The 24,116-nt window shown below is 39.4% G+C and overlaps 2 protein-coding genes across 5 annotated transcripts in view; one reads left to right on the top strand and one right to left on the bottom strand.

The window, feature by feature from the left end:
- Window positions 1-24,116, top strand: part of NINJ1 (ninjurin 1) — a 436,658-nt gene that overhangs the window by 232,996 nt on the left and 179,546 nt on the right. The gene's annotated exons all lie outside the window — the stretch shown is intronic.
- WNK2 (WNK lysine deficient protein kinase 2) overlaps window positions 1-24,116 on the bottom strand; it is a 113,072-nt gene that overhangs the window by 7,372 nt on the left and 81,584 nt on the right. For 2 of the 3 annotated variants that reach the window (XM_081848788.1, XM_081848790.1), the window contains 6 exons: window positions 23,332-23,546; window positions 19,374-19,589; window positions 18,276-18,374; window positions 13,544-13,588; window positions 11,603-11,862; window positions 315-2,639 (listed from right to left, as the gene is read on the bottom strand). In XM_081848788.1, the coding sequence (XP_081704914.1) occupies window positions 2,289-2,639; window positions 11,603-11,862; window positions 13,544-13,588; window positions 18,276-18,374; window positions 19,374-19,589; window positions 23,332-23,546 (1,186 nt within the window). In that variant the 3' untranslated portion in view covers window positions 315-2,288. Of the gene's footprint in view, window positions 1-314; window positions 2,640-11,602; window positions 11,863-13,543; window positions 13,589-18,275; window positions 18,375-19,373; window positions 19,590-23,331; window positions 23,547-24,116 lie in introns of those variants that run through there. The other variant, XM_081848789.1, reaches the window with a different exon arrangement.

Consider the following 24,116-nt stretch of genomic DNA (forward strand, 5'->3'; position numbering starts at 1 on the left):
GGTGTGAAATGGACCAACAGAATGGTGCACTAAATTTTTCGACTAAAAATAACAACAAAAAAGTCCAATTCATTGAGGACAATGTGGCAAAAAACATGAGATCTGCCAAGGGCACCCATTGAAGGATTTACTCATTGGACTTGGTGGAGACAGCAAGGGGACACAGAGAAGTATTTTTAGTCCTCCCAGTTAAGGATATCTGGTCACAGATGATTCCTTAAGTCAGTGTCTGAAGCTGCAGGGAATGGAATTAAAGAGCAGTGCTATCTTGTGATATTTTTTGAATTTTAGCAACACACTGGGTTTTCCACAAATTTTTCAAGCACAAAAATGTTTTATTTTGTCTTCTCTTGAATATATACAATCTCTTGGGAGTGAGGAGTTAGTGCCACTGACTTGTCAGCTTACAAGGGGCACGGCTATACAACAGGCAATACCAACAAACCGAAGGTTTCAGTGCAAGCCAAGGGGGTAGGAATAGTGAGAACAAGATTTTCCATATTTTGCTCATAAAGCATACAGACATGAATCTAAAATAAAGTCTCAAACAAATGAAATATACATGTTACAGAGAGCAGAAATCTCTTACTACAGCATGTATTTTGCCCAGGCAGATGACTCTGCACCATGTTCTACAAAATTCAATTCTAACCGAATTGATGGAATAATATAAACTAAATGGAACCAACAAAATGTTTCAGACAGTTCTTAATGCTCAAAGTACAATAGAACTATACAATTCACAGATCGGCAGCGCAAAACAGCTCCGACTCTTCAGCAGGTAGTTCAAAAATGTCATTGCCATAAAGAGAGAATGTGAGTGCAGTGTGCCTTCAACTTTTCTGTTGCAATGCTTTTTATTTTAAAATGTGTGCCATTATGCTTGTCCTAGGTTTTTTTTTAATTTCAAGTAAATAGAGACTTACCAATCCTCAAATCAATCTTAGTAGTTACCTTGTGCCTTTGTACTGAGAGGTGAAGGTGCAAAGTCTATGTACAGTTAAGTAAACCCAATGAAAGAAAGCACAAGTCAAAAAAAGAAAGAGGTGCCCATTCTATCTACGGTGCAAACGGAGTGAAAAATGACAAAATAAATTCAAATGTGGTCAAACACCAACACTACTAAATAAGTAGGGTGGATAATAATAAAGAAAGCTTCACATTTAATTCCACTTCAGTGAAAATACTGTAAGCACTTCAAATATGGTTCTGAACTACGACTGCTGTTGGAATAAAGGCAATGGCATGCAAGTAAAGTTCTGTACTTACATACGTTTTTTTAAATAGTAACTTTGGGATGGGCTCTCCTATAACCAATATTTGGATTAGTTTATTTCACAAATGAAACATGCATGGATTGAATTTAAATTACATAATTTGTTCAGAATATTTTTTGTTTTTTGCTTTTGCGGCTAAATGAGAAAGAGAGGGAAGGAAGGAGAGAAAAGGGGGAGGGAGAGAAAAGCATCTTAAACTGCTTGCCAAATTTGCTATTTCATATTAAAACAGAAGTTTTCACTTGCAACAGCTTTTCCAGAAAGATTGCATAACAAAGTGAATTGCACTGCCCAAAGCTATTACCTGCACACATATATACAACTTAAGTTCAAGCTCTTGTAAATGCTCCTATTGCAAAAGAAAGCTACTCATGTTATTACTCTTCATTAAAATGAAAAGTCTTCCGTCAGTAACTCACTCTGTAAACATTTAAGCCACCCTTTTTCTTTTTTAAACTCACCCTTTAACCACCAGTTAAAATAAAAGCATTTACAGGAGAAAAATGGAACAAAACTGGGCAAGAGTTTCAAATGTAAACCTTCAACATTTTTTCCAATATATTTATATTTATATATATTTTTGCAAATTAAAAAAAATTAACCTCACACAAGCAGATTGTAAATAAAATACACTTTTCAATTGTTCTTATTATTTACATCTTTCCAGCGAGAACTGAAAAGCTTGAATTCAAGGCACTAATACTCCTGCAGGATTAATACAGTTGTCTTAACCATCAATTCAAGTACATTAACGCTGAAGTTTGCGGTTTCAAACACCAGAGCACAAAATAAAGTGATCTTCGGCAAGGAAAGAGAAGCAAATATTGCCATAACCACAAACGAATTGGTGTGAAAACATTTCACAGTGATTGCTTGATTCAGTGTATGGATGGTGTGCACGCTAGCAGGCCTGAACCGAATGCCGGCAGGTCAACACACCCCGTGCATAGGCTCAAACACGCCGCCCTGGCGATGTGGGAAAGCACCGTCAGCTATCGAAAGGCAGCCAAGCTAGGTTATTCTCATGTTAGAGCCTGGCGGGCTGACCACAGGTTGCTGCAGCGGCACTGGAAACAGCTGCAAGCCGTTTTTGCCCAGAGGTGGGAATGGCGCAATGCTCTGGCCTCCTACAATCCCAGGCTGTGTGGCTGGGCCCAACCACTGCACTCCAAAAACGGATGTAGGAAAAACTCCTCCATATTGACAAAGAGGCATCACATAAGGTTTTACTGTGCCAGAAAGGGTAGTACCTGGCATAGGCACTGGCAGGGATGGTGAAACTCCAGGAGTTAATGCAGCTGGCACTGGGCAAGAGACTGGAACAATTGTCTTTTCCCCCACTCCTGTTCTGACTGAATTAACCTACAAAAACAAACATAAAAAGCAACAGCTATTACGCTTGTACCCTCCTAGCTGAGCAGTGAGACATCATCGCTTTATAGCAGTTTATCATTTCAAACTCAACAGTTGCATCACATTCGGCTACTCTGTTCTGAGGGGACGTCCTGGTTCTGTGCCCTCCAGTGGAGGAGATTGTAGATTGTGAATGAATGGGGTAATAAATGCAGAAACTTGGCCATTTGCTTTAATACACACACACCCTCTAGGTTTTCATAGACATAATAACTTCAGGGGGAATCCTCTGAACTGTCTACATTCCACATGAAATTTAGGCAATGTGGCGGCCTGCAAAATACCTGCATTATTTCTCCGTCAGTATATAAGAGCTGATAATCAATCATTGCTTTCCTTAAAACAATAACAACCCACCCACCCACCCACCAAAGTCACACACCTATCTCCTTTCAACACAATCTGGAGAACAGTGTCGCTGTATTGGCTGTAAGCTGCAGAGCTCCAAATCTGAAAAAAAACCCACCCAAAACTGTTGTCCACAATATATTCATGTGTAGGTAGAAAAAAATATATGTACTAGTTAGCTCCCTTCCCTGCTTTCAGCCACCCCATAACATCTTTTCACTGGCTCTCCAGAGAATTCTTTGAACACACACACAGAGCTCTTGGGACTATATAGCTCAGCTCCACAGCTCTGAAAATATCTAGACAATGCAGAACTGGATGAGAGAAAGGGCTTTCTTTTCTAAACACTGAGAACAGCTGACTTCCTGAGAATTATGAGCTTAAATATAGTCCAAATGCCACAAAAGCAATTATTGTACAAGAGATCTGTCTGGTTCCCCCATGGATTTGGTTAGCAGGTTTTAATTTCACATACAATTTACAACTTCTGGCAGTGATTTCATTAAGTCAGCACCTACTCCTGAATGATGGTTCTTTCAGGCAATCCCTTTGTCTATAATATCAGGGTCAAATTGGTAATTATACCCAGGAGATGGAGTGAGAATTTTTAAGGCAGAAAATGTGCATGAACTGAAGTGAAAACTTGTTAATAGGGAGAAAGCATTTTGAGGGAGTTTTGCTTGCAATATCTAGACTGAAAAAGACAATAGTACCATCCTAGGCATATCTACTAAACAGGGTTCCTACTCCTTACCCAAAACTAAGCTCCATTGAACTCAGTGGGACTAACTTCTTAGAAATGTGTAGGATTGCATGTCAGCTACCCATTTTGGCTCAAAGAATGACAACTTCAAAATATTTATTTCCTTTAAATGATACAAGGGAGATGAGAGGCTTTCCTAACAATCTTAAGAGACTCTATTCACTGGTAGCCCATTTAGCCAAGAATTAGTTCTTCATGGAATGAGCAGTTGTACGTGGGCAACAGATTTGCAGAATGTTGATAGCTTCTCTTAGCAGCAATTGGCAGGAGTATTACAAAGTACAAGAGGTATGTGCCATGAAAGGGAGCACTCTATCATAGAACCTTAAAAAAGAAAAAAAATCAGGTACTATTTTTTACTTTGCTCAGACCATCTGTGGTTAGATAACATTGTTTTGCAGGATGAATTTGGTTCAAACTTCCCTATTTAGGCATTTTTGAAGTACAGTTCTAGCTTTCATGCCCTACAGTGGCTAATATCAGCTCATTGTCTTGAAGGCTGGAAGACTAATTAAATACTACTGAGAAGGTAATAATATTGTGCTTTTTCTCTCCTAATAGCTCCAGCTTCCATCATTTGTCGAAATTGCCTATCCTATCCTATCTATCCTAGAGGTTTCCAGATAGTCTGCTGGCCCTGAGTCCTAAATACAACCTAAATGCATACCTATACAGTGGTACCTCGGGTTACGTACTTAATTCGTGCCAGGGGTCTGTTCTTAACCTGAAACTGTTCTTAACCTGAAGCACCACTTTAGCTAATGGGGCCTCCTGCTGCTGCCGTGCCGCCGGAACACGATTTCTGTTCTCATCCTGAATTTCTGTTCTCTCATCCTGATTTCTGTTCTCATCCTGAAGCAAAGTTCTTAACCTGAAGCACTATTTCTGGGTTAGCGGAGTCTGTAACCTGAAGCGTATGTAACCTGGAGCGTATGTAACCTGAGGTACCACTGTATTTGAAAACTAATTTCAAATAAATTACTAATTTGTATGTAAAAATATTTACAGTTGTGCAACTTTTAAATTCATTGATTCCTAGTGGGGTGTTTTTTTTTTTATAACCACCTACCACAAACCTTCATTCATTTATTTGTACTACTTACAGGCTACCTTATAATGGAAGTTCACACACATTCCTGAACAACTATATATATATATAGAGAGAGAGAGAGAGGGGGGGGGGAGTTATAGTCTAATATTGGCCTAGTTAGGTGGTCTGAGGCAAAGCCTTGTTTGAGGGCCTAAAAAAAGAGGAAAGAGGAAGACAGCAGAGGCCTGAGGCTTGACTAAAGGGGAGCAGGTGATGCAGCAGAAAAAGACAAGGAAGTGAGATGATGGGACAAGGAAGAAGAGGCAGGGTACCTAACAGGAGGAAAGGCAAAATTAGAAAGATGGAGGAAAGCCAGCTAGGAATACGAAAGGGAAGCTGGGGCTGGCACTTGCCAGCTGCTTAGCTACGGCTCATCTTTATCACTATGTTTCCATAAAGGCTTGCTGCATTTGGATGGGAAACTTACTGGCAGTTTTATAAACAACAACAATGTGCTCAGACCTTCAACTTTTTTGAAAGCCAGAAAATCCAAATGGCACTGTGTATACTCATGAGCTTTCTGCTAAGGCCAGTCCCTGGGTGGATACAGCTTATTTAGGATTCTCTTCTCTCAATACGTTTTGCTCATCTGTCACTTTGCTGTTCAGTCAACCAGCTTGAAGACATCCTTTTGGAGATCTTTGGATGAGCCAAACTACACATTACGTTGGTTGCATGTTTGCCTTTTGCATTGATATTTTATTTGCAAATAGCCAGCCCAGTATGCACTTCAACCCTCCTGGCACATATACACACAGCTCCCTCACCAATAGAAGCAGTGGAAACTATTTTACTACCATATAATGCAAAGCCTTTTCAAACCGATTTTCATTATATGCTCCCAAATTGAACCCAGAGCATCCATGCTAATTTATATAACAGAGCCATACCCCCATAGTTTTGCATACCGTTTGGGCATTTGTGGATTCTTCTGATATTTGGCATATATTAATCTGGCAGTTACAATAATCAACACCTTTCTCAAAACAAAATAAAAAAATTCCTTCCAGTAGCACCTTAAAGACCAACTAAGTTAGTTCTAGGTATGAGCTTTCGTGTGCATGCACACTTCTTCAGATACACTGAAACAGAAGTCACCAGACCCTTCTATATAGTGAGAAGGTGGGGAGGGGTATTACTCAGAAGTGTGGTGGGAATGGGTGATTGGCAGATACCTGTGAAGAGTCGTCAACAGGCTCATGGCAGACCAACACGGCTACCTATCTGTAACAACACCTTTCTGTTTAGATAGTAACTCTTTCAGCACTGTGAGAGCTTTTTAATATTGTGACCGCTTTCTCCCCTCAAAACAAACAACAGTTGTGGCAGGTGGCCTGAAACAGGTCAAGGCCACAGCAAGGGAGAAAGGGTTAAAGTACTCCTAACCTGCAAGGCCACCTCACAATCTTGATCAAGTCCACCAGGCTGGCTATTGAATGAAGAATCTTGCACACAAATGACAAAACATGTGACTAATGTGATGTGCTAATTGGTCCATAGGCTGAATGGGATTTTTAGTGTTAGTTGTTATAATTTTTAACAATTTGCTCTTCAAATTTCAGTTTTACATTTGCTTTGTCAGTTTTACTATTTTGATTTCTTCATTCGCTTCCCCTCCAACATCCATTAATGTTGACCCCCTTTTGTGCTTCCCCTCCCTGCCTTTTGTAATTAAAGGTATGTATTTTATTTGAGCTCTTTTAATTTCTTTTAATAAGCTCCAAAATTCCCAAAGGAAAATGATGCTTGTAATTGAACACTTTAGCTTTCTATCAACATCTTGCCATATTCTCATATTGAAACAGTGTGTAAGTTCATTTTGGGCCTTTGTCATACATACTCCATGGCAACCACAGCCATGATTCTGCTTTCCAGAGAGAATAAGAAAATTGTTTCTCCCTATTAAGGTCTCCATTTTTTTTTTTTTAATGCTAATATGAATCACACTCAAGTCTTTACTTGTTTGAACATTCATCTTTTCTTTCTTCATGTTTCTTTCAAAAACCACTTTCCCCTTCTTACAAGTTAGTAGAGTTCTGTATAAGTCAAGGCTGCAATCCTATGAACGCTCACTTGTAAATATCCATTAAAATCACAGCGACTTACTTCTGGAATTGTGCTGCATGTCTGCTCAAATCTTGTTGAAATCAGTGGAGCATAAGCACACTGATCTTCCAGTGGATTATGTCCAATATCGCCTTAGATTAAATTACCATTGTCCAAATCCAGCAAGAAAACTCTGCCTATGCTAACCATTCCTTTTAGCTTGAATTCCCAGTTTTTCTCCATTTCAATCATGACTCTACCACTAAGGCAACTTCATAGCATGTTTGTAATGTGGATTTAGATGTGTACCTGTATGCACACTTCTGTCCACAATACTCATGTGCCCTATAGAATTGACTGGATGTGTCTTTTGTTACAAATGAAGATGTACAGCCACAACAGGGACCACCAGTTGTGATATGTGAACAGGGATCAAGCCTTGTTTTAACAGAACTAATCCTCACGACCTCTACACGATCTCTCACGGCTCTACACGACCTCTTTATCTGGATTCCTTCTAGTATTTTTGACAGGTTGCTATATTCTCTTTCCTATATTAGGGAAATGCTACTCAAACTTATCCAAGGCAAGGCAATAGATATGAAACACTGAGGACTTTACCCCCTCCTTTTTTTAATTCTCCATTCTTCACCCACACAAGAATTCTTGCTTCCTTGCCAGCTAGCATCAAGCTCAAACAGATGTAAAATTCTGCTGTTTCCAGTTTGTTTAACATATCACCTACCAGCCACTGAAACACGAACTGCACTCTTAAGGTTCCTTCAGCATTTTCTTCCCGTCTCACAGCTTTCCCCCCCACCCCATCTTCATCCCTTTGGAGTCCTGGTCTGACACATTTATTATCACGCAAAAGAAAACACATATTGTTTTGTACAACCTCCTGTTAAGATAATTTCTTCCAGTTCAAGGAATTCTATATGCAGTACAGCTCAAGGTGCTATTTTTAGCCCGTAGCTCTCGCAACCACTGAAGTTGTTGAACATGGGTTACAGTAGCATTAATGAAAAGCTCGTAGATGATGGGCTGCCACCAATACATACTACTTATCTCCCTTACTCTTTGAAAATTATATTCCATGCACATTTCATGATGTTTTTAAAAAACTAACAGCTAGCATGGCCACCCTTGCCTATCAGTGGCTTTGAAAACAAATGAACAAATCTGTGCTGGCCATTCGTGCTTCATTGCCAAATTTATTTGATGTACTTTATTGTAGGAGTTCTTACTGCAACAGAAGTAAAGAGAAGTGAGTTCCTTTTTATCCAAGAAAGAAAAAGTAGAGATGTGGGTTGCGCTGTCTATTGTGCTTTTGATAAGCAAATAAAACTGGACAAGCAAATTCTTATAAGCTTTTATGCAACTGATCCAAGAAGAACCACCATTCACCCCCCCCCCAAAAAAATATACAAAGATTTGTCTTAGAGAAAGAATGATGCTGAAAAGAAACAGTACCATTGGTTGAATAAAAAATATCACAGGGTGAGTACTCTGTATAGCAGGGCAAATAGGAAATCTGTACTTGAACAGTATGCATGCAACTCTCATTATCTGTAGAGACTTGCCCATAGAACCATCACGTACGAATGTATATATTAAGAATGTACAAAATATGGCAGAAGAAGTTACGTATTCTTCTTCCAATGCAGTGCTCCTCAGCCCTTTTCTTCTCTTAGGACTAGATACAAAAGTATGAACACATTATTTGCAGAAGCTTAGCACCAGCTTTATCAAAGCCCTGACTGCCGCAGCTGAGCAAACCTGGTATGTTTGCTCCACTGCAACTGCTGTTCCCAACTGGACAGACAATTAGGGAAGTGCAAGCCTACTTCCTGCATTTATTTGTATCACTGGAAAGGGGAGAGAGAGAAAAATATATAGAGGTTGCTGGGCAAGGAGGCTTCACTGCTTCAAGACCGCTTTATATTTCCATCGTGCTTCTTGCCTTGATTAACCCTGTAGCATATCTTGGTGCTCTAGTGCTGCAACACAAGTATAATTACATCACATGCTATTTCCTCAAGGATTGGAAGCTGTGCAAGTGTTTGAGAAAATATTTCAGTGAGTGCCGACATGCAATCAAACGGATCTCCGTTACCGAAGGTATATAGGAAGCGTGTTCTTGTAGACAGACACCACAGCTTGTAACCATTTGCAGCTAACAAGGCTAAAAGCCCTCTTAAGAAACAAGACCTGAGATTGTGAGAACTTTCCACCTTGCTAAGACAGCCTCCTTATACCAAGTTCCTTTATTTTTGCTATTCTCCCTTAACGATATGATCTGTTAATTTTTAAAACAAATTTAAAGTGTCATTTTCATAGGAAAACTGCTACCGCTAAAATGAAGCATTTAATTTTTTTTTAAAAACTCTATTAGAGAAAGCCAGCTCAAACATTAATGACGTTGTTGTTTTTAAAAAAGATGGTATTTTCCATCAATATTGAATAACTGATGAGAGCACATAGCTCTTCCTCTTACTCATTCCCTTCTCGCTTCTTGGTTTTCTCGTGTTACCTTTCTGGCCGGGTACACATATCACGCTAAGCCAAACCATGCATGGGTGCACTGTCTTACCACAGAGTAGCTCACAGCTGCTTTGCTCCTGCTGCTGTGCTGCACTGCTTGAAGTCAAAGCTTGGCTTCGCATGTCATTCAAAACCAAATTCATGTTCGAACTCTCTTCCTGAAAATGCTAGGCGCTGTATCCACTTAACCCGTTGGGTGCACAGAACAACAACTGTTCGCGCAGCAAAACTTCCCCTTCCTCTCATTTTCCTGTGTGCCACCGGCAATCCTCCAACCCCAAATCTGCTCTAATGGTTCCACCAACCATCTGCTTGTACAGCTTCACCTGGTGCCTTGGCCCGTATGACACACTAAGCTGAACTTGGCTCAGCTTAGTGTAGCAGCAAAAGGGATCAGGGAGGAGAAAATCGGCTGTGGCCTCCTCTCTGGGAACATGATGTGTGAGCCAGGCTTCTGAGTTTTGACTCCAGCATAAATCTGACACTGACACACACACACACACACACACACACACACACACACAAGTTCTTTGATTTCCATCTGCTGGATTTAGGTATGTATTTGTATTTCCCATCACTATGTTTTATGGTTACAGATTTCCAGCTCTAAACAGCAGCAATTTGTCAGGGAAGGCCAAGAAATGTATGTAACCTAAGCATGCCACCTGCAGTTTTGTAAATTGCATTTGCCAGATACTGCCTCTGTCCGATAAGGGTTGTATTCCTTTGTGAATAGAAGAACTCCTTTCATTGATTCATTCTCTGTGTCACCCCTCCTTTCCCAGTCTGTAGCCCCCTGGTATCTTCCATGTCATTCTGTCAGTCCCTGCAACCCTCTGGAATAATTTTTGGTGGGTGCAGGGAGCCACCGAGGGGAGAAATGTATTTGCAAAAAAAATCTTCCTTTCTCTTCTATCAGTGGAAGCATCTGCTTGATCAAAAGCCCTTTCACAAACAGAAGGGCAGACTGGATTCAACACACAGCATATTAAGTTCCTGGTCTGCATTCATCTCCTCTAATGATATGTGCTCTAGTTCAGCAGTTCCAATGTGTTATTTGGGACTTGAAGTGTGCATAAACAGTCACACACACACACACACACACACACACACACAGAGAGAGAGAGAGAGAGAGAGAGAGAGAGATATGTCTGTGAAGAGGGCTTGCCCCAGTCTCTTCAAATAGAGTGGATTCACCAAATTTACCTAAATAAAGGGAATGGGGACATTCCTTGATTGCAGTATCTGTGTGTGTACACTATATGGGTGTGGAACACTGGTGTTATGATTTAGTACTAGCCTTTTTAACAACAACAACATGCAGTTAGAAACATGTGGTGGTTGGGAATTATCAGTTGTAGCATTGGAATGGGTGGCAGTGATGAAAGTGGTGTGGTGAGGAGATGACAGTGTGTCCACCTTTCACTTTAAACCACATTCACATCATTAAATCAGGGTTCTACGAAGTATTATCAATAAAATGTAAAAAAGAACACTAAAGCTGCAATCCTATACCCAATTACTTGGGAGTAAGTCCCATTGAACTCAACGGGTTTCATGTCTGAGCAGACATGCCTAGGATTTTGCTGTGAGACTGCTCTCAATGGGACTTAACTTCTGAATAGACCACCATAAGACCACAGTACCAGTTGCCATGCTCCCCCTTAAAAGGCAAAAGTACTAGCACAGTCTTTTGCAGAAGAACAGCCTACAAACTGCTACCAGCAAGCTATTCCAGCAAACCAACAACTGGAAGATTAATGACACAGTTGGAAAAGGAATTTTTTTAAAAAAAAACTTCAGCAACCATTGTTTAAATTTGTTTTAAGACAAAGCAACATTTGATTACCAGTAAATGTATTGCTGTGTATCAACTATTCTCCATTCGTATTCTTCATTTTGTCACAATTCTCCATTTGTAAAAAGTTATATACTGAACCAAACAGTGTCAAGATGAAGTCCAAGTAGATAAAAATTCTTAAGCTATTTTTAATAGTTAATGAAGTGAAATGGGTATTTATATGGAATATGCTCCTTAAGCTTATGTCCTCCAAACACCAGCTCTGCAATCTCTTTCAGACACAAAGTAAAAGGTAACGCTCTTCAAGGAGCGCCACTTACTCCACACGTCTCATTCTGTGTCTGCATGGGGTTAGCCTTTGGCTCCATGTCTTGCCGCTTTTGGTTCTGCTTAAGTTGATTTAAGGATGGTTTCGCCTGCACAGCTCCCACGGTTTTGCTTGTCCATTGATCCACCAGTTTGTGGAGATCATCTGTGAAAGTTCCTTTCTTGTTGTTGCTGTTGTTGGCTTGTACTTGTACTTGCAGCGTTGTTTGTGGTAGAGGGTCCGGATATGCTACAAGGCTGTTTGTCGAGGATCCTAAGATGCCACAGAAAGATAAGAATCAGCTGCACGCACCAACAAAGCCGTACTACTTCCCACTTTTGCTTTTGTTTACTTCATCGCACAACATTTCTACAACCACACAACTATCTGGTTTTCACCCAGCTGCTTCTCCTGAAGAACTTTTTTTGCTTCAAAAATGGTTTAAGAAATGATATGCATTTCACCAGTTAGGTGCAGCTTTCGAAATGGCACTGTAAACAAATTTTTCATCCAAAAAAATTTAAATATTGGTGATTATGTCTTTATGCAAATCCACTGGAATTGACAGAGGGAAGAAGAATAGAAAAGGAAATATGGATAACCTAAAGATGACACAGATATCAGGGATATATTACTCATGCTCTACACAATCATAATTGGCTCCACTTTAATAACCAACACCATGATTGGTTTGGGATTTACAGATTTCCTATCCAGGACCCCAATTACCCTCCTAAAAAAGCTGATAAGAAGGATTCAAGTTTTCTTTATTTCCAGTCTAGGCTGGTGAAATCCCATCCTTCATGTACATAATTCTGATTCTGAAGAAACCCTAAATGACTCAAGGAAAGAGTATATCTGCTGCCATCCAAACCTTCTTGCTTCCACAAAACTCCCATGTTTCTCTTTCCATTTCTCTTTCCAAGTTTACAAAGCAGTTTAAATATTTTACATGACAAACTTTTAAAGATAAATGTGATATACCTATAGGCACCAGCAGTGGTAATAAATTACACATAGTAACAGTCAGATGTCATGTTACTGATTCATCAAACCATGATTTGGAGGATTAGAAACATGGTGTCTACATATACCCAATATATAGTAATGTAATGTAGCTTGGCTGTGGAAACAATTATCTCACTTATATCCTGAAACTCGGATACCTAATGTTGAACTAATCTATTCACAGCAAGATGATAAAACCAATATCTAACATAAAGTGAAACAGTCTCTAATATTGTTTGGTAGGTGAATCTAAAATGAATGCTTTTTTAATTTTTTGAAAAATATTTGAATTCTAATTCCTAAAAATACCAATTTGAAGCAAAAAAGTTCAAAGCTGTATTGAAATGACATTATTTATGATGAGCCAATGTGCTATAATCTTATTTCTGCTGCCATGGAGACTGTGATGCGTGCTATAGGTATATCTATTAGTGATTTGTTCGAATGAACACTCGCACCTTCCCTTAAAAATAATTGTGCTCCAAACTTTTGTGAATTCTTAGGTTCTTTTGAAAAAACGAACCCATGAAAAAGTAAGTTCTTTTTTCAAGGATTGAATCTCAGCAACTATTCAGTACTTCAAGCATCTCAATAGGTGTGAGGAAGTGTTAGGTTGCATTAGCCAACCAGCAGCAAAACAGCATTGTAAAGAAGCAGTGTTAATTGACATATTAGATGAGCACACTACCCAGCTTTGTCTCATATACACACATGTACATACTGAGATTAAGATCATCTTGCAACATGCAGGCATCCCAAAGCATCACCAGCATGCAAAGCTACCAAAAGGATACCTGCACTTAATTCAGATGCAGCCTAACTTAATACGATCATGAATGCAATGCCTGTTGTTTAAATAAACGACTAGATTACATTTATATAAAGCAGCTCATGCTCAGAAAGAAATAACGAAAACCCAAAAAACAAAAGAGAGAGGGATAGTTACTACTACTGTGATCTTTGCCTAGACATAGTCGTTTCAGGGTGGACCCTACAAGGTAAAATGATACAAGACATACAGAGTTAGGCAAGACTAAAAAGGGGGGAAAGAAAAAAGTCTGATGGAAAATCTTCTGCATTTTTAAACAACAAAAAAGTAACCATTATGCAAGAAGGAACAGACAGAAAGTCAGCAGTTCAGGTGTGAAAAGAAGAAATAACTGGGCAGCTCAAAACCTACAGAAATTTGATGCTATCCAAACAAATGCTATGCAGTTTTTATTTGGACCTGCGTAAATCTGAAGGTGAATTTTAAAAAGCACATTTTAAAAAATATGATGGTGCCTGTTTTAATTGTGCTTCAAAACTATATTCATCTGATTAATCAATGAATAATAAATATTAAGAAAAAGGCAAAACTAAGCTGGCTATATATTGTTTTTACAAGACCACAAAGTTCTGCAGAGCTGAGGACCATCCAATTCAAATCATGTGTCCAAATACAAAATACTGAGCCCTCTGATCTCTATAATATGTTCAAAATGCATCTGGATTCTAATAGATCTATTGAGGGTATTCCAATTCATCAGTTTCAAAAGCTTGGTGAGATGCTATGATACATTCAGTGATGTACTGCTCATTTTCCAAATGTTAAGTATAGTTACTTCTAAGGGAGAACTCTGACAAGAGCATCATTTGCTATCTATTTAATTACTAGATTCCTTAAACTATTTTTTATTTTTTTTTAAACTCTCAATATTAAGCAGATAGACCAAAGCCATGTTGTTGTTTGAGTCATTCTGCTGCTGGACTGCATTGAACTAAGCCATGGTCTGGCTTGGTGGGTTGTTCCAACCAGGGCTCAAGGTTTCACTTTCCCAGACAAATCATGAGCTACAACTCTAGGACAAACCTTGGTTACAGTCTGTGGTTTGCCTGGAGAGAACTAAACCACCAGCCCAGGTTTGGATGACATGCTAAACAAAAGCATGCCTTGCCGAACAGTCCTACCTGCTTTACCTGCAGCCTCATGCTACTGTAAACTAGGGAGAGGCCCTTACGGCACATTTCTCTTAGCCATATGAAACATTTAATTAGCATTTTGCTGAATGTCATTAAGTATTCCAAGCAGACTCCACATGCTACTGTACACAAGTCAGAAATTGTGTTTTGTGCCTGAAAAATAAAACCAGGCTAGATTACTCCACATCTGTTGATATCGCATGTAAAATGGGACAAGAAATGCCCTGGGTATGAAAGCCAACAATAGTATTTTTACTTCAGGAAAGATGACCAATATTGGATTTAAGTGTAATAAGTAAAGAATAGAACTTCCACACCAGATGTATCCCTCACACCTCCACAACCCATCCCTGTAAAGAAGAGGGACTTTCAGTTATGATGTGAGAGAGAGATTTTGTCCAAATAAACATGGCAGAGCTGGACCAGCTATTACTTTCTTGAGTTGGGGAACACTTTTCTCTTTAGGAAGTAACATTAGCTGCTTGATTCGGCTAGAACTCTTTTAAACAGCACCAACAGGATGATATCTTTAATCAAACAAACTGAAAGTATTTTTTTTCATTCATATTAACTGTTATGGCATCCCTTTCTTTGGGAATGATCCCATTTTCCCTCAGTGACTGTATGCAAAGTTATGTTATTTCCAGGAGAAGAGGAATCAAAATTCACATCAACTGCATGATAAGAATTCTTCTTGCCATGATCAGCTTAACTGAATTACAATGTAAATGGAAAGGTACATTAGATACACATTAAAAAAATATCTGTCATCTTTTAAAAGAAATAAATAAAATTCTATTGCTATGCAAACTGCCATCAGAATTAGGTATTTTTCTAGACATGATTTCAAGGTAACACTTTAGTCCCACTAAAAGGCAGTATATGGAGTTTCTGTCATGCCCTTCATATATGTATATAATCAAGAAGTCAACCTTTTTGATGATTGCTGAAGTATCAACCAATATATTATCCCAGCAAAATGCAAGGAAAGAGTTTGCACTACAGAAAAGCAACACTTCAGCCCACAGTAGGGAAGGGAATCTGGAAAGTACTCTGTACTTCCAAGGACTTTCTTTTTATGGAGATTAAAATTCTGGTAGGGAAAAAAATTATTTTTTTGCTCCAAATGCACGTAAGGCTTTTTTTAAAATCTGAAATGTGGCCATACTAGCCTTGCTCAAGGGAAAGAAGCATGAGGAGAATGGAAAAGGGGCTAGCCCCTGGAAAAGGGGCTAAAATGCTATGAAATTTCAGAAGACTTAGCCCTCCATGCCTAAGTGTTTCTCCACAATGGGAGGGACAAGACAGTTACTTTTTATTTTAATGGAAGTTGAAGTTCATTATCTGATATGATGCTTGCTCAACGATGTTTATGCATGTGTAGATGGAGTTGAGGACCAGCTAAAATGAGAAACATTTCGGTCTAGACTATGAAGTCAACTGCTTTTACGCAGTGGCGTTTTAATGCTTTTGTTTTGGTTTGGTTTCAACTTTTGTTAACTGCTCTGGGAACTGATGAGGTATAAAGCTCTAAAATAAATAAATAAAATAGAAATAGAAATCAGGCAACCGATTCATTGTGTTAGACAGCTGAAAGGTGTCAGATATTGTGGTGGTCACATTATCCTTTTGTGTGTCCCGGGCATCAAAATCGAGGTTGTTCTTTGCTACACTAGCCAGATAACTTGAAATGGATGATGTCAAATTATATGTGAGATTCAGTCTAACGACATCTAACTTTGGGCAAAAGATTTATTAAAAATGGCAAAGTTCACCCAACAGATCACATCCACTCTCTGCTTTCAAACCAGATGATAACATCTGATAGCATATTCAATTAATTGATTTGTTTTCCATTTAGAATGCTTTGCTAAAGAATTGCATCACCAATAAATCACCTAATAAATACATGCTAAAAAATTGAGGGCTCATGTGAGTATTTAAAATGACTAGTTTAAGAATGTAAGTTGTGTGTTATCTTTGTCATTACTGTCATGGAACCAAATGCTAAGAACATTTAATGTTTAAAATTAGAATGGGTTGTGTACAGCAAAAGTGTAGAAGACAAATGGAACTATTCTGACTACTTGTGACAACAGAAAAAGTTACAACCACATCCAGATTGTTAACATGAATAATTATATACAGAAAATTTCAGTAACACTGAGCAATATCTAATGTTGATCATACTTGTAACTGACCCACTGAAATCAACTATTATGTGTATAACTTAGTTGGATATTATCCATTAGTTCTAGATCTTGAAAGTACTGTTAAAGTTTAAGGTGACTTGCTTCATACGCTAATCTCTATATGTATCAGTTCTCACCAGCCCTTTATAATTAAATATTAATGAAGTTTTAAAATAAAAAATATAATTATTTGGGAATCAAGGAGGATGCATTTTGAGTAGTCTTGTGCCTTTGATCTGCATCACCTCAATAATGATAAAAAATGCATAGTTCCAATGGTAAAAGTTTGATACAAATGGAAATGAACACTAAATTAACTGGATGTTTAGTTACCAAAACGCTGTCCCTGTTTTTTGGCACTACACTTTTTTGGCACTTTGTCTGAACTGACAAAGGTCTAGATCACCTTATCAGTGCAATGTATCTTGACTGCACAGTAAAAAAAATCTATTTGCCTTATAATTAATACCTGCTTTAAGAAAGTTAAATATATGTGAGAGTTGATTGAACTGCCAATTGGTATACAATTAAGGAAACATCTACTTGCTTTTAGTTGTACGGCTATTTGAAATCAACCCAGACATTGTATCAGTGAAACATTCTAGAGTGCCATTAGAACTTTAATTTTTCTTTTAAAAAATATGCTGTGCTTTGATGAACTGCTTATTGACTTCATCTCTGAGGTCACGTAAGGTCATAGTAAAATTCAACCGAGTAAAGTGCTCCAGCTAGGTGAGTTAACAATAATAGCCACACTGCACTTTGTAGCAGAATAACTCGACAGTTGCATTTAACAAAATTCACTTAAAGAAACCCAAAGTATATATTGTGTGTGTAGGGAGGAAATACTGCTCATAAAAGATGTTTTAAAAAAAAACTAGCAGGAGCATTTCTCAGCATTTCCACATGCAAGGGATAGAACAAATAAAATAATAATAATAGTAACAGTAATAAAAAGGGTGGATATAAACAGTACTGTATATTGTTTGAATACAGCCCTTGTGCAGAAGTTATACCCTTCAGTGACCTTCTAGTATTGTGTCAGCTTGCTACATGCATGTCTTCATAGTCCAAACATGTGTGAAAGAGACCATTCGTCTACAGAACGTTGGATTTCTTTTTGGTATCTCTGGAACTGGGACAGCAGACATTTATAACTGCCACATTGGAAATTAAAAGTTACTTAAACGTAAAATCACATAAAAGATATGTCCAGGGTAAGATTTGCCATAAGGCTATAGAATAAATTATGAGATCTTCCACACATGCTTTTGGTACCCAGGCATGAGCCAAAAGCAGTGCTCAAAAGCTTTCCACGTGAAATAAATAAATAATAAATAAATAAATAAATAAAAATAGTGTCAATGATGATTAACTTTTAAAGAAGGAAATCAAAGAGAGTGTCTAGGGGGAAAAGGGGACACCCGGTCAAATGTTTTAGATATATATATGAAAATGAGTTTTGGAAAAAGGGGGACAAAAGAAAGATGGGCTATGATAAAATACAAAAGAACAAATACAAACAGATGGACAAAGACACAGGTCCACTGAGGAATCTGGTACGAGGTTTGCTACTAGATTTATAGGTCACTCTCTCAGACGTTTGGTGGAAAACCGTCCAGCCTGCAAATGAATATAAAGGGAAGAAAACAAAGACACTTATAAAGTACAAATAGCTGAGATCAGTTGTCACCATCAGTCATATCAGCTTTGTTAGTTTATCATCCACATCTCCATTTTAGCCTTGCCAAAGAGGAGTAAGTTCATTGGCTATATGCAAAAGGATGCAAAACATAACAGCAGAAGAAAATAGATACTTTGTAGGATTAGTTTGGCAGGACATGCAGAACTGAGTAAAGTATTGTTTTTTTAATCATCATTACACTTTGCAACAAATATTGCTACACATATCGTGACTAATCTATGGAACTGTGCACTGCAAGATACGGATACTACTATTATATGAAACTGTGTCTCAAATGAGATAGAGATCTTCTAGTGAAGCCAGAAACCCATGAGAATAACGGAACTAACTTGCAAGGTGGTAAAAGCTTAATTGCTCCCATGCCATATTTGCATAGGCAATTTTATGAAAGAATGTCTTAGGAACAAAATTCTGCACCAGATTTGGATCTAAGAATATAGACCAAAAGAAAAGTAAGCCAGCCTTTCCCTCCTACCAAATTGTTTAAATGTACAAAGGACCATTTCCTTATTTATTTTTTTAAAAAAGATGTACAATTCCTTGAAAACTGGCAATTCTTCTATAATGTGAGTCTAAGACATGTGATAACTTCATTTTTCACACACTACTAACCTTTCAAATATTGCTCATAATCAAAAGATGCATTAATGACTTGGACATCTACAATTTCACAATAATTGAAGAACCATTATAATAATGTTATCATCACTATAGGACCCTTTCTGTTCTTATCACATTTATTCTATTAACCGCTCTATAAAGTAGCTTAGACTGCGAGACGGTAACTTGCCCAAGTCAGTGCGCTGAGCAGCTATTTGAACCTGCAACTCCCAACGTCATACAAATTCACTTTTAATGTTAAAATAATTGCTAATTTCAGTATAGAAAGAATGATGACCCCAAGTATATAGAATCACCTTGGGCAGAATTTTCATGGGCATCGCCTCCCTCAGTAGCTAATCCAGAGCAGATGTCAGTGGACAAGGAAGCCTTGACAGAGCAGGGTTGCTGGGTCTGAACTGACTTTACAAGTATGGCTGATGTGGACGAAGTTAGTGCTGCTGCTTCAGTAGAACCAGTCTGAGCTTTAGCATTTTCTTTAGCCAGAGTGTCTTTGCAGTCTGATACACTACCTAAAAAAGGATACATGCAAAAATCACCAAACGCCAAGAAATAAGATTGGCTGCAACTAGCAGGTCATTCCTGAAGAACGCTTCAAATATTTTGAAGCAGTGCAAGAAATCTACAGCTGCATGAAGCTGCACAGTTGAAACACTTCCAACTGCAGGTAACCAACCTGCTGTTCGGTTTGCAAGTGTTGATGCCAATATAATATGAAATAACACTGACAGCAGCTTTACAATAGAGGTAGCTTCAAAACAGTAGCTTTACAATAGGCCCATAGCTAAGCTAAGCTATGGGCCTTTAGCTAAGCTATGGGCCTACAGCTACCCTTGGACTACAATTCCTATGATCCCAGTAGTGGGTGGCATAGTGGTACTCACCTGATCTCCCAACAGCTGAATCACTTCTCCTCACCAAGAAGGAGAAGGTAAGGAGGTGGGAAGTTTGGCACAATGCAAACACACCAGCAAAACCAATCTAGTGTTTGCACCGTGCTGACCTTCCTACCACCTCACCCTGGCACCACCTTCTAGTAAACAGCAGTGATTAAGTTGTCAATGGGTCAGGCGAGTGCAGCTGCTCCACCATGCTGTCTACTAATGTCTCTGACCTGTGGTCATGCTGGCTAGAAACAATAGAATTTGGTCCAACAAAATTTGCAGAGCCACCCCATTTTACATTTTTTGGAAATAAGCTATGTTTGTATGCTGACTAACCCCACTGAATGCAGTGAGATTTTACATCTGAGTAGACCTACATAGGATTATTGATGGATGCCATGACTGAGAGAGCTACATTAGGTGATGGCAAAGGTTTTTCAGGACTTTTCCATTGTCATATCCAAACTATTTTCTAAAAAAGTGTATTTTAGAAATCTGGTATATGTATGTGTTTGTGAAAGACTACTGTTTGGGAAACACAAGATGAAAACCCCAATGGGCACACAAAATGGGGACACAAAACAGTGTTGTTATTGTCTGGATTCTTTAAGAGACATGAGACCTGAAAGAGTTACGCACGGCCTTATCCTACGCATGACCACTCAGAAATAACTAAAACTTTATGCAATGGGATTCAGTCCCAAGTAGGTACATAAAGGATTAAAGTCTTAGTCCATCCAGCATCTGGGCGGAATGCACCCCACTTCCCAACCACCCAAACTTAAACCCATTTTCGCAGGAACTCATCTGGCCTTCCCTTAAAATGATCTCCAGGGAAAGGATAGACCATCACTTCCCTGAAGAAGCTTGCTTCATTTCCCAATATCCTATGAATGAATAACCCTAGAAGAAGAAGAAACTGGATAAAGGGCAGAGATGAAACTGCATTGTGCGAAAAAAGCAATACTGCTCACCTGGGTTGAGGGCAGTTGGGGGGAAGACTGAAAGGAATCATTTCAGAAAAACAGTGCAAGATCGAGCCACTCTATCAGATGGAATAGCTGAGCAAAACCCGTCCTCCCTTTCTCCAGGAACTACAATGGCCTTCACATTTTTTAGGTAGAAATTAGTCAGAAATAATAATTAAAATACTGAATTTCATTGTCCCATTTTCTGGAGAACAGAGATTAGGGAGAAATCTCTGTTCACCTATCAACTTTTACACAATGAGTAGGCATGGTAATGAAGATATTAAAGAGTTTTACAAGGATTCTCTCCCTCCGCCCCAATTTACTTCAAAACTGCTGACGTGGTTGGAAACATATGGGATGGAAGAAAAAAATCCCCATGTAAACAAGTTTCAAACACAAAAAGTTCATAACTTAGTATGGAAAAACGCTACAGCATTTTCTATGCAAAGGTTGTAGGGAATATGCCCCACATCAGCTACAGCAAAGACTGCGGGAAGTGGGCAATTCCCAAGGGTAGCACATTCTTCCTTTTGGGCAGACAAAAATGAGAGGCGGGAATATGCAATTTAAAAGGTGCTTTTTAATATCACCCATCATATCTTCAGCCTAGTATACAGAAATAATAAAACCAATGTTAAAAAGGTAAGTCATCTACCCCATTCCACTAGGAGAAGCCAGTGCAAGGACTCCTGCTAGTGCAAGGGGGCTTGGCTCCCATACCCCACACCCCTTCCTCAAATCTGCTCTTGGAAGATTCCACAGAACAGTGTGGGGTGTGGAGGACTGCATCCCACCAGCAATCTCCTCAGCACTCACCCTTTTCGTGAGGCGGTGTTGAGGGCCAGCAGAGGTTCCACCAGGCCCCCTGATGAGAGAATCCTAACATCAGTGCCCCTTCCTGATAGATAGTGTGGGCGTAAGCCCGCACCGCCTATCAGGAGCCGGATCCTGGCCTGCATCCTGGTATGATGAACGGGGATGCAGGCTAGGACATGGGCTTGGCGAGGGGGTGGAGCCGGCAGGAAGGCTTCCCTCGGGTCTGCTCCCTGGCCATTTAAACGGCCTGCACCTGGGGCCCTACCTGCTTTTCCCTCGTCAGGTTCCTCACGCTTGGTTCAAGTTGATAGTCAAGGACTTTGCTGTGGTCGCCATTTTATGGGGCTAGGTAGGAATTTGTCCACCAAGCGAATTGGCTCCAACCTAGTGGCTTTGCCTACTTCATAGCAATTGTCGTAACTGAGTTGGGCATTGGGGCAATCCTTTGTCTTGGATGGAGAGGAGATTGTAGTTTCCGCCTGCTGCTCCAAACGCTGGGGTATCCCGTTAAAGGGATTCGGGGGTCACCCTATTTGATGTAAGTCTTAGGAACCCCCACCTGGATTGACCTATGTGTCACTTCCAATGGGCGGGCCGGAAGTATTTTGATTGTCCCATGCCCAAGCCAAAAACCTCTTTCATCTGTATTCAATAAAGTTGTGGCCTGTTTCGATCCAAACCCAGTCTTAGTGGTCTTTTATTTATCTGGGGACTGGGGAGCACAATGCCTGGACCCACAACTACTGAAATTAATGCACATAATGTTGTCATGTTCATTCATATCAGTGGGTTTATTGTGTGTAAAAATTAGTTGAATACCACCCAACAGAAACAAAAAGCAACTAAATCATAAAACAGTCTGTTGGGTTTTTAAGTGCCTTATGAGAATTAGGGTGGTCCTCCCCCCATTTTTTTTTTTTTTTTTTTTTTACAAAAAAATGGTGTTTTGCTATTAGTGATGTTAATATAAATATATCCTATATAGGTACAGCCACATGTGGAGGAACTTGAATGTCATGCTTCTTCTGTGCATGCCACCCTCCCCATGCCTACTAATGGCTTGGTGTGCTAAGGGGAAGAAAGACATAAGCAGAACTCTATTGGGCCTGGTGCTTCTCCAGTACTGAGCTGGATCATGCTCAGACCACAAAGACTAAGCTGCAACCAGGCAGAACCATTTTCTAATCAAGACACAGTCAAGTCAAGACACAGAAATAAGGTTTTACAAATGTTTCCGTATGCTGTTGCTGCGGTGGTGTTTAATGTTGCTTCAGTGCTGGATTTACGTGTTAATTTACTCAACAGGAAAATGTGCTAAAGGTCAATCTAAGTAAATCCATTTTAACAGGCCTTCGTTTGTTCTGGGGTCAAATAGTGCAAATGTAAAAACAAAACAAAAAAACCCACTGCCTTACAAAACAGTCCTCAATTTGAAATCCTGAGTCTCTCTGCGAGAACAATGCAAATGTAAAACTGACACAGATGCTTTTCACTACACATCATGTGCACTTCATAAACATGTGGCAGCAAAAGGATAGCACTGGTAAAGTTACTTATAGGAGAAAGTTGTCTGATGTACGTACTTGTACTGGATGTTGTTGTTTTGAGCTGCTGAACAACGGGATTTATTAATTTCCCAGTTTTTAATTTGCTCTTGCTGGTTCTTCGTCGACGGCCAGTTGGCGGGGCAGAATGAAGGAATCCGATATTTGGTGGCAAAGGCTTCCCCAGCCGGATGTACAGGGCTTCTATTTCTTTCTTCTGCTGAGTCTGCAGCTCAGTAATTTCTTTCATGTGTCTGAAGAACAGAAAGGAGGTTGTTACATCAAATTCAAAGTGCTGCTTAAATGTGTGTGTGTGTTGGAAAAGGTTCAGAAAAGGGCCACGAAAATAATCAAGGGGATGGAGCAACTCCCCTATGAAGAAAGGTTGCAGCGCTTAGGAACTTTTTAGTTTAGAGAAAAGGTGAATAAGAGGCGACCTGGTAAGAGATTTATAAAATTATGCAGAAAGCACATAGAGAAAAGTCTTCCTCTCTCTCTCATAACACTGAAACTCATGGACCACTGATGAAGCTGAATGTTGGAAGATTTGGGACAGAGAAAATAAATGACTTCTTCATGCGCAAGCACAGCTGAACTATGGGACTCACTCCAACAGGAGGCAGTGATGGTCACCAAGCTGGATGGTTCTGAAAGAGGATTAGACAGATTTAAGTAGGAGAAGGCTATGGGATGCTACTAGCCATGATGGCTATGCTCTGCCTCCACAGTTGCAGGCAGCAATGCTTTTGAATACTTGTTGCTGGAAACCACAGGAGGGGCGAGTGCTTGGATCCTGCCTGCAGGTTTCCCACAGGCTTCTGTTT

This window comes from Podarcis erhardii (genome assembly GCF_964252035.2).
Source record: "Podarcis erhardii genome assembly, chromosome: 2".
NCBI lineage: Eukaryota > Metazoa > Chordata > Lepidosauria > Squamata > Lacertidae > Podarcis > Podarcis erhardii.